Here is a 12,835-nt window from a genome sequence, read left to right as displayed (position 1 = left end):
TCTCTCTCTCTCTCTCAGGCGCAACATGAGTTGCGAGTTGCTCAGACAGAGTTTGACAGGCAGGCTGAGGTCACGCGACTGCTGGTGGAGGGAATCAGCAGCACACATGTGAGTTCTGCTGTGTTAATAATTCACATAATACCTTGAAAAAAAAAAAAAAATCTCCACACATCTAAAACAAGTATCCTGCCTGGAGTCTTTACTACGCTATGGCAATATTGCTGTGATTAGGCCAGAGGCTGCAGGCCGAGGCAATTACAGCTGCTGATATAAGAGCACTATATACACAACCACGAGAGCAATATTGCATTTATACAACAGTTCGATTGCCGCGAATGTCTTCCGCGAAGGTTGAAAATATTTGTCAGATTGCGTCACTCGCGAGAAAATACTGAACTTTTCCCGCAAGTAATAAAGAGCGTGGAATGCGGTTATTCGCGTTTGGTGTGAATCCAGCATTAATCCCAATGATATTTTCTTAAGCGCGTGATCAAGACCCTCGCGTCCCGGGCGAACCCTAACCCTGGACGCTTATAGTTAATATATAATTCATAAACTATCTATTAAAATCCTCTCATACACAAATGAAGTCTGTGTTTGAACAGCATGCTGTGGGTTTTAAAGAGACGGGACGTGTTTTGTGTTTGCGCAGGTGAATCATCTGCGGTGTCTGCGTGAGTTCGTGGAAGCGCAGGCGATATATTATAACCAGTGTCACCAGTACATGCAGGAACTACAGAAAGAACTGGGCAGGTGAACACTCAGACTTTTATTCTGTTATTCTAATGAAATAATATTCAGCTGTGTGTTGATACGTTTATTTTTGTCTCAACAAAATTATCTGATCAAATGTGTTGAATTTTAAAGGGGGTGTTCTTCTCTGAAATGATAATACTGCCATTGTGCACCTATATGTCAGCTAATATTTTCAGTCATATTTGTAACACATTCGACAAGCATCTTTTGTTTTTCTGAGTTTATATTTGTGGTCCTTTACGGCCGTCCTCTCTTTCAGAGCATGCACCAGCTCATCTGTGGGAGATTCTGACCCTGCGAACCCGTCCGCTGTCCTGCCGCTAAACTCGCCTTCTCCGCTGGAAACAGATGCTCTCCAAATCGAAGAAGTTCAGCCTCCCGCCAGCGGCACACGGAACGCTAAAGTTCTGTACGACTACACGGCTGCAGACTCCAGTGAGCTCTCGCTGCGCGCCGATGAGGTAAACAGATGATAAACTCAGCAATAAACATCATTTGTATGCATTGTAGTTTATATTTTTCTCCATCTTCCTATTGGACGATCAGCTGATCACAGTGTACCACATGCCGGGAATGGACTCTGATTGGCTGATCGGGGAGAGAGGAAACCAGAAGGGAAAAGTGCCTGTTACATATCTGGAGCTGTTGAGTTAGAGACACACACATGCACACAAACACACAAACTGCTTGTTTGTTGCTTTGACATCCACTGATAAACAAATCATGACATGGACACACAGCATCAACCAACACATCTTCAAAATAGATGGTTTTGTGTTTTTGCATGTAATAGAAAAATGATTGAAGCTGTTTTTTTATTAAATGATTTCGTTACTTAAGCTCATCAAGAAGGACAGAAATCTGAGTTTTTTAGTGCACTCAGAAATATAAAAAATGAAATGTTAACACTTAATATTAACTCGGCAGTTTGACTTTAGGCTCATGTTAAAACACACAACTGGTACAGAACAGTAAACTTAGTTGGAACTAATAATTCATTCACAAATGCTTGAAACCAAGTTTCCATCCATGTAATTATCTGCCTGTTTTCTGCACTAGAAACTGATCTGGGATCATTTAGTAGATCGATATACAGATTGTGATCTTTTCAGGCTTTCCTAAAACGGATGCCTCACAATTAAGCCTAATATTACTCATTTAAAGTTGAACATATTTGCACTGTTATGAGGTTATAGAAGCGCTTCATAAACTTCATGATTGAAACTGCCTTATAACATCTCATTCAGAGACAAATTCATGTAAAATCATTTAGCAGTTAAGATATTCTTTACTCAAGCAGCACATGTTTCCCAGCATTCACAGAAAACACATGGCAATGTTATAGATATAAGATATGAATGTGGAATTTAAGCCTTACAGTTTTCATGTTTGCATGAAGAGTCAATGCCTGATGCCTCTGAGCACTTCAACTGCTCCAAGTGTTGTTGTTTTGTTATTTTGACAGTGTACGAATAAATTAATATTTTTGGTAGGGATGTAATGATTCACTCAGCTCGCGATGCAACGCGAATAACGATACTGATCTCACGATACGATTTATTTTTACAAAATGAGTTTCGAAATGACCAACTGCCCTTTTATTATTTCTCAAATGCTGCACATTTCTTTGTAAAATATATATATTATTTATGTCAAATAACAAAACTAAACAAATTCCAAAAAAATAAAATAAAAACGAACAATACAAAAGTATCTGTAATATAAACAAACCAAGACTTTGTGCTTTTCTTGGATTTGTTACATTTAAGAAATATCAGCATAACCACGTTTTTCTAAGTTAGCAGTCAACACAGCGGCCCCTGCTGTTCGAAACATGTATTGCGGTTCAAATATCATCTCAGCCGGTTTGAGTCGTCGCGTTACAATAGATTTTTGACCGGCTCACGGTGAATCATTACATCCCTAATTTTTGGTCCGGGGGGCGGTTGTACCAGCCGTTACGTTACATCTTAACCCACTGTAGTTGTAGCATTTAAAGACATCAACTTAAACACTACAATTAATTAATATTTAATTGTTAAATTGCTACACTTGATATGTAGCCTGAAGAATAAACCAAATGTTACTGGAACCCTCCAACCATAGTAAATATGTCACATGACAGACTTAAATCTGTTGAACATGTATGATAAACTCGTAAAAACTGGTATAAACTGAACACTTTGGTCGCTTTGTGTGAATACTTGTGCATGAACGGTTTGACACTAAAACAGTGATTTTACGTTCTGATGCTTGAATAATAAACACGTGTGATGTTATGAAGGGCCGGTGCAGCCTGGCCCAGATCTGCACGTTCAGTTTAAAACTAAAAAACAAATTGTTGATGCTACATGTCAATGTTGTCAGCATTTTCAGGTTGGATATGTTATTGTTTTGAAATGTTGCCACTTTTTTTTGCTCTCGTCTGTGTTTTGCTCTGGAATATTTAAATGCCTGATAATGTGTCATGTGATGAGTTGCTAAACAGGAAGTTTAATAGAATCATTATTTCTTAAAATCATTTATTGTAGTGCTTTACTAAAATCCAGTGCCACTCAATTCTAAAGATCTGCATTAACTTTGAGATACACAAATAAAAGAATACTGTAGTGTACTTAAGTGTTTACTAGAGTAAAATGTAATAAATATAAAATTCCTATAAACTAATGCACACTACAGTATTTTTTCATGTGGTGTTAGTCAAAAAGCCATATTAATTCACCTTTGCCATAGCATAATAAAGACTATTATTTTAGATGTGTTAGGATTTTAATTTTTTGATTTTGAATTATTCACCTACATGTGGTTTAGATTTCTGTTTTATATTCCAAAGTGCAGCTAACGATTTAGCGGTTCATGATGTATTTGTTTTATTTAAATTATTTGTATTATTATTTGTTTATATCCATGTAATGTCCAAAACTGAATGCATGATTAAATGTTTTAGTAAATCTTTGATTCTTATTTGCTGCTGGCGCCCTCTGTTGACCTCTCGTCTGTTTTCAAGCATCATAGAATGTATTAAAACTAAACTAAATGTTTTCAACACAGGAGAGCTTTGTTCTTTTCGATTCAACTTTTATTCTGTGCTGCAGGGTCAACCCTTAAGACAAAAGATGAAATAGACAAAATAGCAGATCTGAATAATGTTATCCTATACAAATTATTATTATATATATATTATATATATGAGATGTTATTTCACATTTTTCTCTTAAATACTTCAACACTATTACATCAGGGTTTGGATCCACTTGAATTTGTTGTTATAGAATATATATTTGTAGTTATATTTCTATGCTAAGAGAGCTACTAATACATAAACAACCCAGCCCACAATCACGATGATGCCGAATATTAAACTGAACAAGACCAGCGTACGAGCCTTCTGTGAGGTTTTCTCTGCTTCACGGACGTCACCTCTGGCCAGCGCCGCACGGGTCTAGAGAGAGGTCAGAGGTCAGTGTGTTGAACGTGTTGTGTATTTTCTATTGGTGTGTGTGAATTGCTCTTACTTCGTGTGAGTACATGACAGCTATGAGACCGCTCATCCAGCAGCAGAAGACGGTGACCAGCACAGACTCTGTCAGGTAATCTTTGGGTAAAGACGGCTGCTCTTCTCCCGGCAGCGCTCCATTCATGTACTGAAATAACGTCAGATGTCCTGAATGCATCCTTGTAGATCAATATATATATATACACTGACATTCAGAGATTTCATGACATGTCAAATGTGTAACAGTTATGTTTTTATCTAAACTATAGAGACACTGCAGAATAACCCGAAGCTGAAGCTCAGGGTCACGATGGTAAACTGTTACTGCAGGTAGGGATGTCATAATGCAAAAAATAATTTTCTTGCGCCATCCTCAAAAAACATTTTAAACAAGACATTAACTTCAATTATATTTATGTCCTTTTATTCGCCCTCGTGTCATTCTAAACCTGCATGACGTTCTTTCTTCAGCAGAACACAAAAGAAGATATTTTGAAGAATGTAAGGCAACCAGACCACTTTGATGACTTCCATTGTATGAACACAGAAAGGTAGTTTTTGAGTGAGTGTAATGTTTTTGCTTAAACAGGAAATAAAAAAATGGTTATAATTGTAAATAAAATCTTATTTTAAAATGTTTTTTCTTACCCCATTGGCAAACAGCTTTTTCTTGTTTTAAGTAAAACGTCACAGACTTTTGCTAGTTCTGAAGTAAATTCTTGTCATTTCGTGCCTTCATTAAATATGTAGCCGCGGAAATAATTAAGAGACCATTTCAGAGACCGTTTTTCTGATGTTAAAATGTACGTGTTTAGGTAAAATGATCATTTTTGTTTCATTCTGTGAACTACTAACAATATTTCTTCCAAATTGAAAACGAAAAATATTCTTTCTTTTTGCATTTATTTGCAGAAATATTCTACATGTATTTAGGAAAAGAGCAAAAATGTTTTTTTATGCGATCACATCGATTTTCATCACAGTTTTGTCGTGCTGTCAGTCTTTCACATTGCTGTTGGATGACTTTGTCACTCCTGAGGTTTAACGGTAGACTGGAATGGCCATAATACATCTAAGTGATGATTTGAAATGAAAATTTGGAATGGTCTCTTAATTATTTTCCGCGGCTGTATCTTGTTTTCTAAAACAATGCCGTTAAAACGTACACTTTTAGTAAGGATCCTACGCACAGGTTTATAAATGAGACCCCAGATCTTTAACCAACAACAGAATTTTACACTTTTACAAATACGTGTTGACAAAATGTTGAATGCTCTCTCTCATTTGTTAGTCACCTTTGGGTCAAAGTGTCTGCCAAATGAAAGAATGTAAAAGCCGTTTGTGAGCGTGTGAAATGAAACTCTTACTATGGTGTATGATGGGTAGGTGGATGGAGAGGGGAAGGGGGTCTGGTAGAAAGCCGATGGATTGGCTCCGGGCTGGCAGGTGATGACAGGTTGGTTGGGGTTATGGGGCAGAGGTGTGGGGTACACGAGGTAAGCCGTTTTAGGGTCTGGTGGGCTGTATGGAGGCGGGTCCATCGATGGATTCGGTGGGAAACTGGTGGACGGACCTTCACCTCCCATCCTCTCCAGAGTGAACGCAGGGTGGAGGGCGCAGTCTGTGTCAAATGCCGGGTTGAGAGTCCGGTTGCTGTCAGTCTCATAGGCCAGATGTGTTGTTTGATTGCTGTCAGTGTCGTAGGCGGCATTAGCTGTCTGGATGCTGTCGCCGTCGGTAACCGGGTGGCCGGTCTGGATGCTGTCTGTGTCATTGGCTGGGCTGGTGGTCAGGATGCTTACAGAGTCACCTGCAGGAGCGCTGGGCAGCACTGTGCTCCCTCCCGGCCCAGACGAATAACCAGACGATCCTGAACCCCCGTGATGAAGTGTTCTTGGGTCCTCAGGGATGTTTGGAGGAGTGGCTGGTGACAGAAAGATGAAGGTGATTTATTTTTTACGCCCAAGACAAGAAGATTAGATCTCTATATCTTTATTTTCTCGTATAGTGTAAATGTAAACTGAAGTCTCATGTGTGTCTCAGATATTCCTACTGAGATAAAGAGTGAGAAATGTCTCCAGAAGGGATGTCAACAATGTCTCAAACTGAGCTCACATCTGTATTCGTTTTACACCTCCTAGACCCACTCTACATGTGTTTCAACAATTAGAAATTTCTCATTTGATTCTGTTTTTTGCATCTTCTAATTTGAGTAGAAAGAAGAAAGAAACTTGGTTTCTTGGTTAAACGCAGCTGAGAATTCCATCAGATCTCCTCTGGGAACTTCTAGCTGTAATAGTGCAGACAGTGAGATGGTGCGAGTGTTTGTAAAGCCACAATTACTATTGCGATTTGAACAAAACCCGAAGCTTTATTTTATATTTTCGAGTTGTAATTGTGTGCAATAACCACACATCACCTGTTATATTTCACCTGAGAGATATTTGAAACCGCTCTCTCTCTCTCTCTCTCTCTCTCTGTTTGAAAGTGCCCGGCCCCAAAAGAGACAATAAATAATTCAGTCCTGATATATAAGCCCCATTAATGTAAAAAAACAGGTTGTTTCATACATTCTTCACTTGTGCCCCATTTTATTATTTCATTGATTTATTCTGTTTATCAGTGATGTTGTCACAGTGATCCAACCTTGTCGAGTTTCTTATTCTCTAGAAACGGACTTGCATGAAAAGAACAACAAATACAAGCACTGGTAATCTGAGGAATATTACACGAGTTTCATCTGCCAGTTGAGCTCAGGTGAGAGAGAGAGGAAACAGATGAATGTACTGGCTGTATGAGAGATGAGAAATAGTAGTCATATTACCTGGATCCATCAGGTGGTCTTCACTCAGGGGTCAGAGGTCAGGGGCTCATGGGGAAGCAGAATCCAGTGAGAGATATCCTGCAGGAATGTGATGAGATGTACATGTGTGTCAATGAAGCGACTGCAGCTTGTGGGATCTCTCTTGCTGTCTGAACGGTATCATATCTGTTGAATAATTTAACAACAACCACCAAGACTACCTGCGTGTGTGTGTGTGTGTGTGCGTGTGCGTGTAGTGTTGTGTTGTGGCTGATCTTCACATGCGATCAGTACACAGATGAGGATGTGAGAGTTTTAGACTCCATCAGCTGTGTTTAAGGACAGCTGCAAATAACATGGTTTCATAGCGAAATCATTTTATTACAGTAGCCCAGTTTATTTTACTCCACTTTATATAGTCACATATACGAAAAAAAAGAATTTCCTATTAAAGTTAAATACCTCTTGAGATAAAAAACATAGAATGTTGTACATTTTTAGGTGCATGATTGTCCTCTAAGGAATACATGGTTAGAAATGTTTTGTACAAAATTTGACAATAGCTTGACAGTGTAATGAAAATTTACGGAATTATAGGGCATAGCAAACCAATGCTCTTTTGGAGCTTCGCTTCATGATTAAAGTGCCACTAGAGGGCGCAAAGGGTACGAGTGGCTTTTCCTTAGAAAAAGGCAAAATGACCTTTATCTGTTTTATGTGAATAAATGATCCAACTGTCATGTCCGTGTTGTAGTAAACTACGGGTTTTAAAACATTTAAAAGTAAACATATAATTTGAACATTTTCAATAAAAATGATAAATGTTGCCTTAGGAAATGGTGAAATTGGTTGAAGTCAAGACACTACATTGATTAGCTGGAAAAAATACAAATTTTACTAAAAATAAAAAAGCCAATTACACCTAAATAGCAATATGATATTATTGCTCAACACAGTCTCGCGGGAATTCATGATATTGTCACGAAGTGTATAATCAATTAATTTGTGTTCATGGAAACGAATTTCCTCCTTTTTTCGTGTCACCCAACAGGACTTTCAATCTAACGTATTTTAACATGAGGTGTCTTTGTATAAACATAAACATTTATATCATTTTTATATATCAACGCAATATGATATTAATGAATTCATACCCATTTTACAAGGTGGCTCGTTGGTGTGAATCCCTATTTCTCATTCCTGTGATTTGACTTAGCTCCTGTGACGTTAGGTTTATGGGCGGGGTTTGAGTAGCCATTTATCGTTGCTTTGCCACCTCGTGAAACTCGCGGTTTTAGCAAAATTAGCCTTTGCGGCTGTGATTTTAAGGTTTGGCGTGAGGCAAGGTGTTGGTTAGCCACCTCCTAAAATACGTACGACTTCTTTTGAAATCAGATTATCGATATATAAATGTACATACACACGCGGTCTGTGTATTAAACGTCGTGAGGAGGAACACAATAAAAAGGGGGAAATTCGTGTCCATGAAAACGAATCAATAGATTCCAAATTCCGTGCCAGTGCCACGAACTGCCTTGAGACTGGGTTGTATTGCTATAATATCATATAGCAACAGTCATATTTCTGCTGTGACTCTGAGCTGTATGTCCATGAACCGTCACAAGAATCTGATTCAGAGATGATGAAAGTTAAAACAGGTGTGATCACAGTCACGTCTGAGACATATCTGAATGATACACAGTGTTTCATTGATCTTCATGAGATTAGTAACCGTTTATCCATTCATTGCTTCACAGCAAAATCGCAAAAGTTAAAAAAGGTCAAATGAACTCTCACAGTGTACAGTACATTATAATCCACTGAGAGTGTGGATTATATATACACTGTGAGTGTTACTTTGACCTTTTAAACACTGGCGATTTTACTGTGTTGTTGTCGAAAAGCTTTTCTGTTGGGTCTGTAGACTTCACCTCTTAACCATCATGTCTGTTGTTAGGAACGAATCATTCGGCTTCTTTCGAGCAGTTAAGGTTGTTTAAACCATCTTTGTTGGTTACACTAAAGTTGCGAGTTGTTTTTACAAGTGAATAATATTAGCAGTAAACTTCTCCAGATATTTATGTCAGATGTTCCTTCATCACCTGTAGCATGCTGTGGCATTTCTTCAGAATGAGATTATGGGCTGTAATTGAATTGTGGGGGTTAAAGAGGCCACAAATAAGAAATATTTTTTTTTATCTCACTTTATTTTTGAGAGTGCAGTAAAGTGGTGTACAACACTTACAGAAATAAAAATGTTGATGTTTCAGAGGAGTTCCATGAAAACTGAAATCACACTGAAATGACTCAGAAGGGAGCGTCCTCTCTCGTGATGCATTGCAGACCTATTGAGTCGGAATGAAACCTTGAGATAATGTTCTGTGGATGTTAAACACAGTGGGCTTCCCTCATTTGAATAAAATGTTGGCTTATTCTCCGGCCTGTTAGAAACTCCCGCTGGTGGTCCGGTGAGGAATGCAGAATGGAGTCTTGTAGTCGTGTGTGTCTTTATATCAGCAGCTGTAGTTTAATTAACCAGCGTCTGTTTCTCTTCCCGGTGTGAAGCGCTTAAGCTCAGATGAGTGAGGTTTGGGAGGATTAGACCCGTGTTATTACAAAACACATGAATGAATCCCTCATGTCAAACCTGGTGAACGACGCCAGTTACTGATCTGAGATCAGTCTTCATCAACACACAGCTAGTGTGACGTGTTATAATTCATATAAAACTATTTTAAACAACATTTTTGTAAATTAACCCACATGAAAAATATCATAGTATATGATGTTGTAAATTGAACTATAGTGTAGCACGTTATAGAAATGATAAAAAAGATGATATATATATTAAATGCTAAAGTACACTACACTATATTGTCATGTGGGATTTTATATCATGGGGGAGAGAGAGAGAGAGGGAGAGAGAGAGATGGGGTGGAGGTCTTTAGGGAGTAATAGTGTGTGTGCGACACAGGACAGACGACAGGAGTGTGAAAGTATATCAGGGATGAACTCCGGTCCGGTCTGAATCTCTTCTCCATGTTTTCCATCAGACTGTCGTGGAGTAAATCAGCAGCACTTCTTTAAGTTCAGCACTGAAGGAAAGACTTGAGTCCACAGACGAGGACGAGATCGGGGTGATGTGGGAATGACCGAGCATCATTTCAGGTCATGGAGTTTGGACGAGTTTATTTAAGATATAAAAGAGCAGCTCTGCTGTTTGTAATGATGTTCAAACTGGGTGAGTGACATTTTTTCAATCCATTTTTTTAATTTTATTATGTTGGACAAGTCGTGTGAAGTATGATATCAGCAGCCCAAATGGAGTAGATCGTTATAATATCAGATTTACTGTATATTTAGCTGTAGTAGATCACGTGGATTCTCTCTTGTTGTACACTTTGTTTTGTGAGCTCTCATTGGTCTGAAATGAAATAATGAATGCAACATGTGTCTCTATGAATAGATTTATTATAATGTTCAGCATCTGCAGTTGGCAGATTGTTTAGTGTCTCAGAGCAGATGCTGTGATGTGTGCGTGCGTGTGTGTGTGTGTGTATGTTGGTCAGTGGGTTTTGTATGGCCACACCATCTGCGGTGGGGGGGGGGGTGTAAGAGAGAGCTGCTGTAATTGGGAATTAACGCATGTAGAGGACAAGTGCAGCCAGCTGGACATCAGATTGTTTAGAATGAGTGATACACACACACGCACGCACGCACGCACGCACGCACACACACACACACACACACACACACACACATCATATGAGACTCACAGTCTCTAAAATTGTTCAGTAGAAATAAAAGAGAAGTTTGAGTTTGTCTGATCGCATAGAGACGTTGACACACTTTTACTCAACAGGCATGGTTGGAGAAATACACACAAACAATACGTCACATGATTAAACAAGAGAAAGTGAGGCTGTAAACTAATGAGATGTTTATCAGAGTTTGTCATTAGCTTATGAAAGGAAGAGTATTGTCATGTATCATCAGTGTGTGTGTGAGTGTATTTCTGTGATCAGTGTGTGTGTGTAATTAGTTTATTTGTGTGTGATCAGTGTGTGTGTGTCATCAGTGTGTTTGTGATCAGTGTGTGTAAGTGTGTGTGTCATCAGTGTGTGTGTGAGGAGTGTGTCATCAGTGTGTGTGTGTGTGTGTTCAGTGTGATGTGAGGAGTGTGTCATCAGTGTGTGTGTGTATTTCTGTGATCAGTGTGTGTGTGTAATTAGTTTATTTGTGTGTGATCAGTGTGTGTGTGTCATCAGTGTGTGTGTGATCAGTGTGTGTAAGTGTGTGTGTCATCAGTGTGNGTGTGTGTGTGTGTCATCAGTGTGTGTGTGTGTCATCAGTGTGTGTGTGTGTGTGTCATCAGTGTGTTGTGAGGAGTGTGTCTCATTGTTCAGACGGGAGTTGAAGTGCACATGTTTTCTGAAGTACTGCACCCTAATGAAGCATTGACCTATTTATGCTCTTGCGGGAAGCTTGAATTCTGGGTACTTTTGGGCAGATTCAAAGCACGGGGCAAGACGTGTGAGGGGGGCCATAGTTGACCATCGCCATGGAAACCCCACTGGAGAGAGATGCCAGTTCACTCTTTGTCTTTAAGTGGAATAGCGACTGGCATGTTTTTTGAGTGAATGTGCTGTGTTGTAAATGTAAATGCTTGTGATGAGAGAATCAATCTTTTCTCCTTTGAAACAATAACCCACAATAACTCAAATGTTCTTTGTTTTCCCGCATAAAAAAATAATGTAGGATTACAATTAAACTGAACTGAACTATAGGAAACTACACGAATATTCATATTATAAGCATTTACTATAATAAACTATAGTAAACTGTATTATACTGCACTGTAGTATATTATAGTACTTACTTTACTTTGTTAATGTAATGTATACAACTGTATTCTGTATTAATGATGTAAATACTGTATACTGTACTTTATTGTTTACTATGGTAAGGTTTACAAACACTATAGTATCTAGGAATTTTACCACAGTTTACTATAGTAAATACTGATGCGTATTAGATTATTTTTCATGGGTGTTGTTGCTTTCTCAATAGTCTCACATCAATGTTTAACTTGCCACTGCAGAGAAAGACTGAAAGAAATGTCACTGTAATAAAGTTTACAAGTTTTTTTTAGCGTGGACAGTTTCATCGGACAAACGTGCCTTCCAGCCTGGCCTGAAGTTAACTTTCGCTCTGTGTTTGGTTATCGGTCTGGCTAGTGGCTAGTAATATAAAATAAATGGTTATATTCAATTTAAAATATCTTAACTTAACTTTTAATATTTTATTGTATATTACCTGTATCAAATTAACTTAAAACTACTCAAAAGTTTTTTGCAGAGGTCTACTGGAAGTTAAGTTTGGGCCACATAATGTTTGTTTATGTTGCTGTTAAAACCGTCGATCTATAGTATTGAGTATATACTTAAGTATGGAGTGTAGAGCATGTGTGAAGTATGTTTTTTTGTAAGAGAGTAAAAGTCGGAGGCTCACATGAGTTGAGTGAAATGTTCAGCAAGGCTCTTATCAGAGATCCTTCACACCCAAACGGGGAGTAAAACTGAAGGGTTGACATAACTGCACAATGTAAAGTTGTGTGTGCGTGAGTGTGTGCGTGTGTGTTTTTTCTCTTCTCTCAGGTTACCCCCTCAGCCTCTTCTCCTGTGCGTGAGGGTCTGTACCAGCCTCTTAATCTCTCTCTCTCTCTCTCTCTCTCTCTCTCTCTCTCTCTCTCTCTCTCTCTCTCTCTCCCCCTCTCTCTC

At 38.6% G+C, this 12,835-nt stretch overlaps 3 protein-coding genes across 7 annotated transcripts in view; 2 read left to right on the top strand and 1 right to left on the bottom strand.

Annotated features, from left to right (window-relative positions):
• sh3glb2a (SH3-domain GRB2-like endophilin B2a) overlaps positions 1-3,746 on the top strand; it is a 12,222-nt gene extending 8,476 nt beyond the window's left edge. For all 4 annotated transcript variants that reach the window (XM_057356480.1, XM_057356481.1, XM_057356479.1 and 1 more), the window contains 4 exons: positions 19-108; positions 653-753; positions 1,016-1,217; positions 1,303-3,746. In XM_057356480.1, the coding sequence (XP_057212463.1) occupies positions 19-108; positions 653-753; positions 1,016-1,217; positions 1,303-1,410 (501 nt within the window). In that variant the 3' untranslated portion in view covers positions 1,411-3,746. The remainder of the gene's footprint in view (positions 1-18; positions 109-652; positions 754-1,015; positions 1,218-1,302) is intronic.
• Positions 3,747-3,921: 175 nt separating this feature from the next.
• LOC130567939 (proline-rich transmembrane protein 1) lies at positions 3,922-7,209 on the bottom strand. The gene is made up of 4 exons (XM_057356482.1): positions 7,077-7,209; positions 5,620-6,176; positions 4,272-4,400; positions 3,922-4,198 (listed from the first exon to the last, which is right to left on the bottom strand). Exons 1-4 carry the CDS (start codon positions 7,084-7,086, stop codon positions 4,052-4,054), a joined length of 843 nt encoding a protein of 280 aa, XP_057212465.1. The 5' UTR covers positions 7,087-7,209; the 3' UTR covers positions 3,922-4,051.
• crb2b (crumbs cell polarity complex component 2b) overlaps positions 4,084-12,835 on the top strand; it is a 33,235-nt gene continuing 24,483 nt past the window's right edge. For both annotated transcript variants that reach the window (XM_057356477.1, XM_057356476.1), the window contains exons 1-3: positions 4,084-4,582; positions 4,724-4,803; positions 10,109-10,296. In XM_057356477.1, coding sequence (XP_057212460.1) covers positions 10,227-10,296 — 70 coding nt within the window. In that variant the 5' untranslated portion in view covers positions 4,084-4,582; positions 4,724-4,803; positions 10,109-10,226. The remainder of the gene's footprint in view (positions 4,583-4,723; positions 4,804-10,108; positions 10,297-12,835) is intronic.

The sequence above is a fragment of the Triplophysa rosa genome, linkage group LG17 (genome assembly GCF_024868665.1).
Source record: "Triplophysa rosa linkage group LG17, Trosa_1v2, whole genome shotgun sequence".
Taxonomy (NCBI): domain Eukaryota; kingdom Metazoa; phylum Chordata; class Actinopteri; order Cypriniformes; family Nemacheilidae; genus Triplophysa; species Triplophysa rosa.
This window is presented reverse-complemented; position numbering and strand designations above follow the sequence as displayed.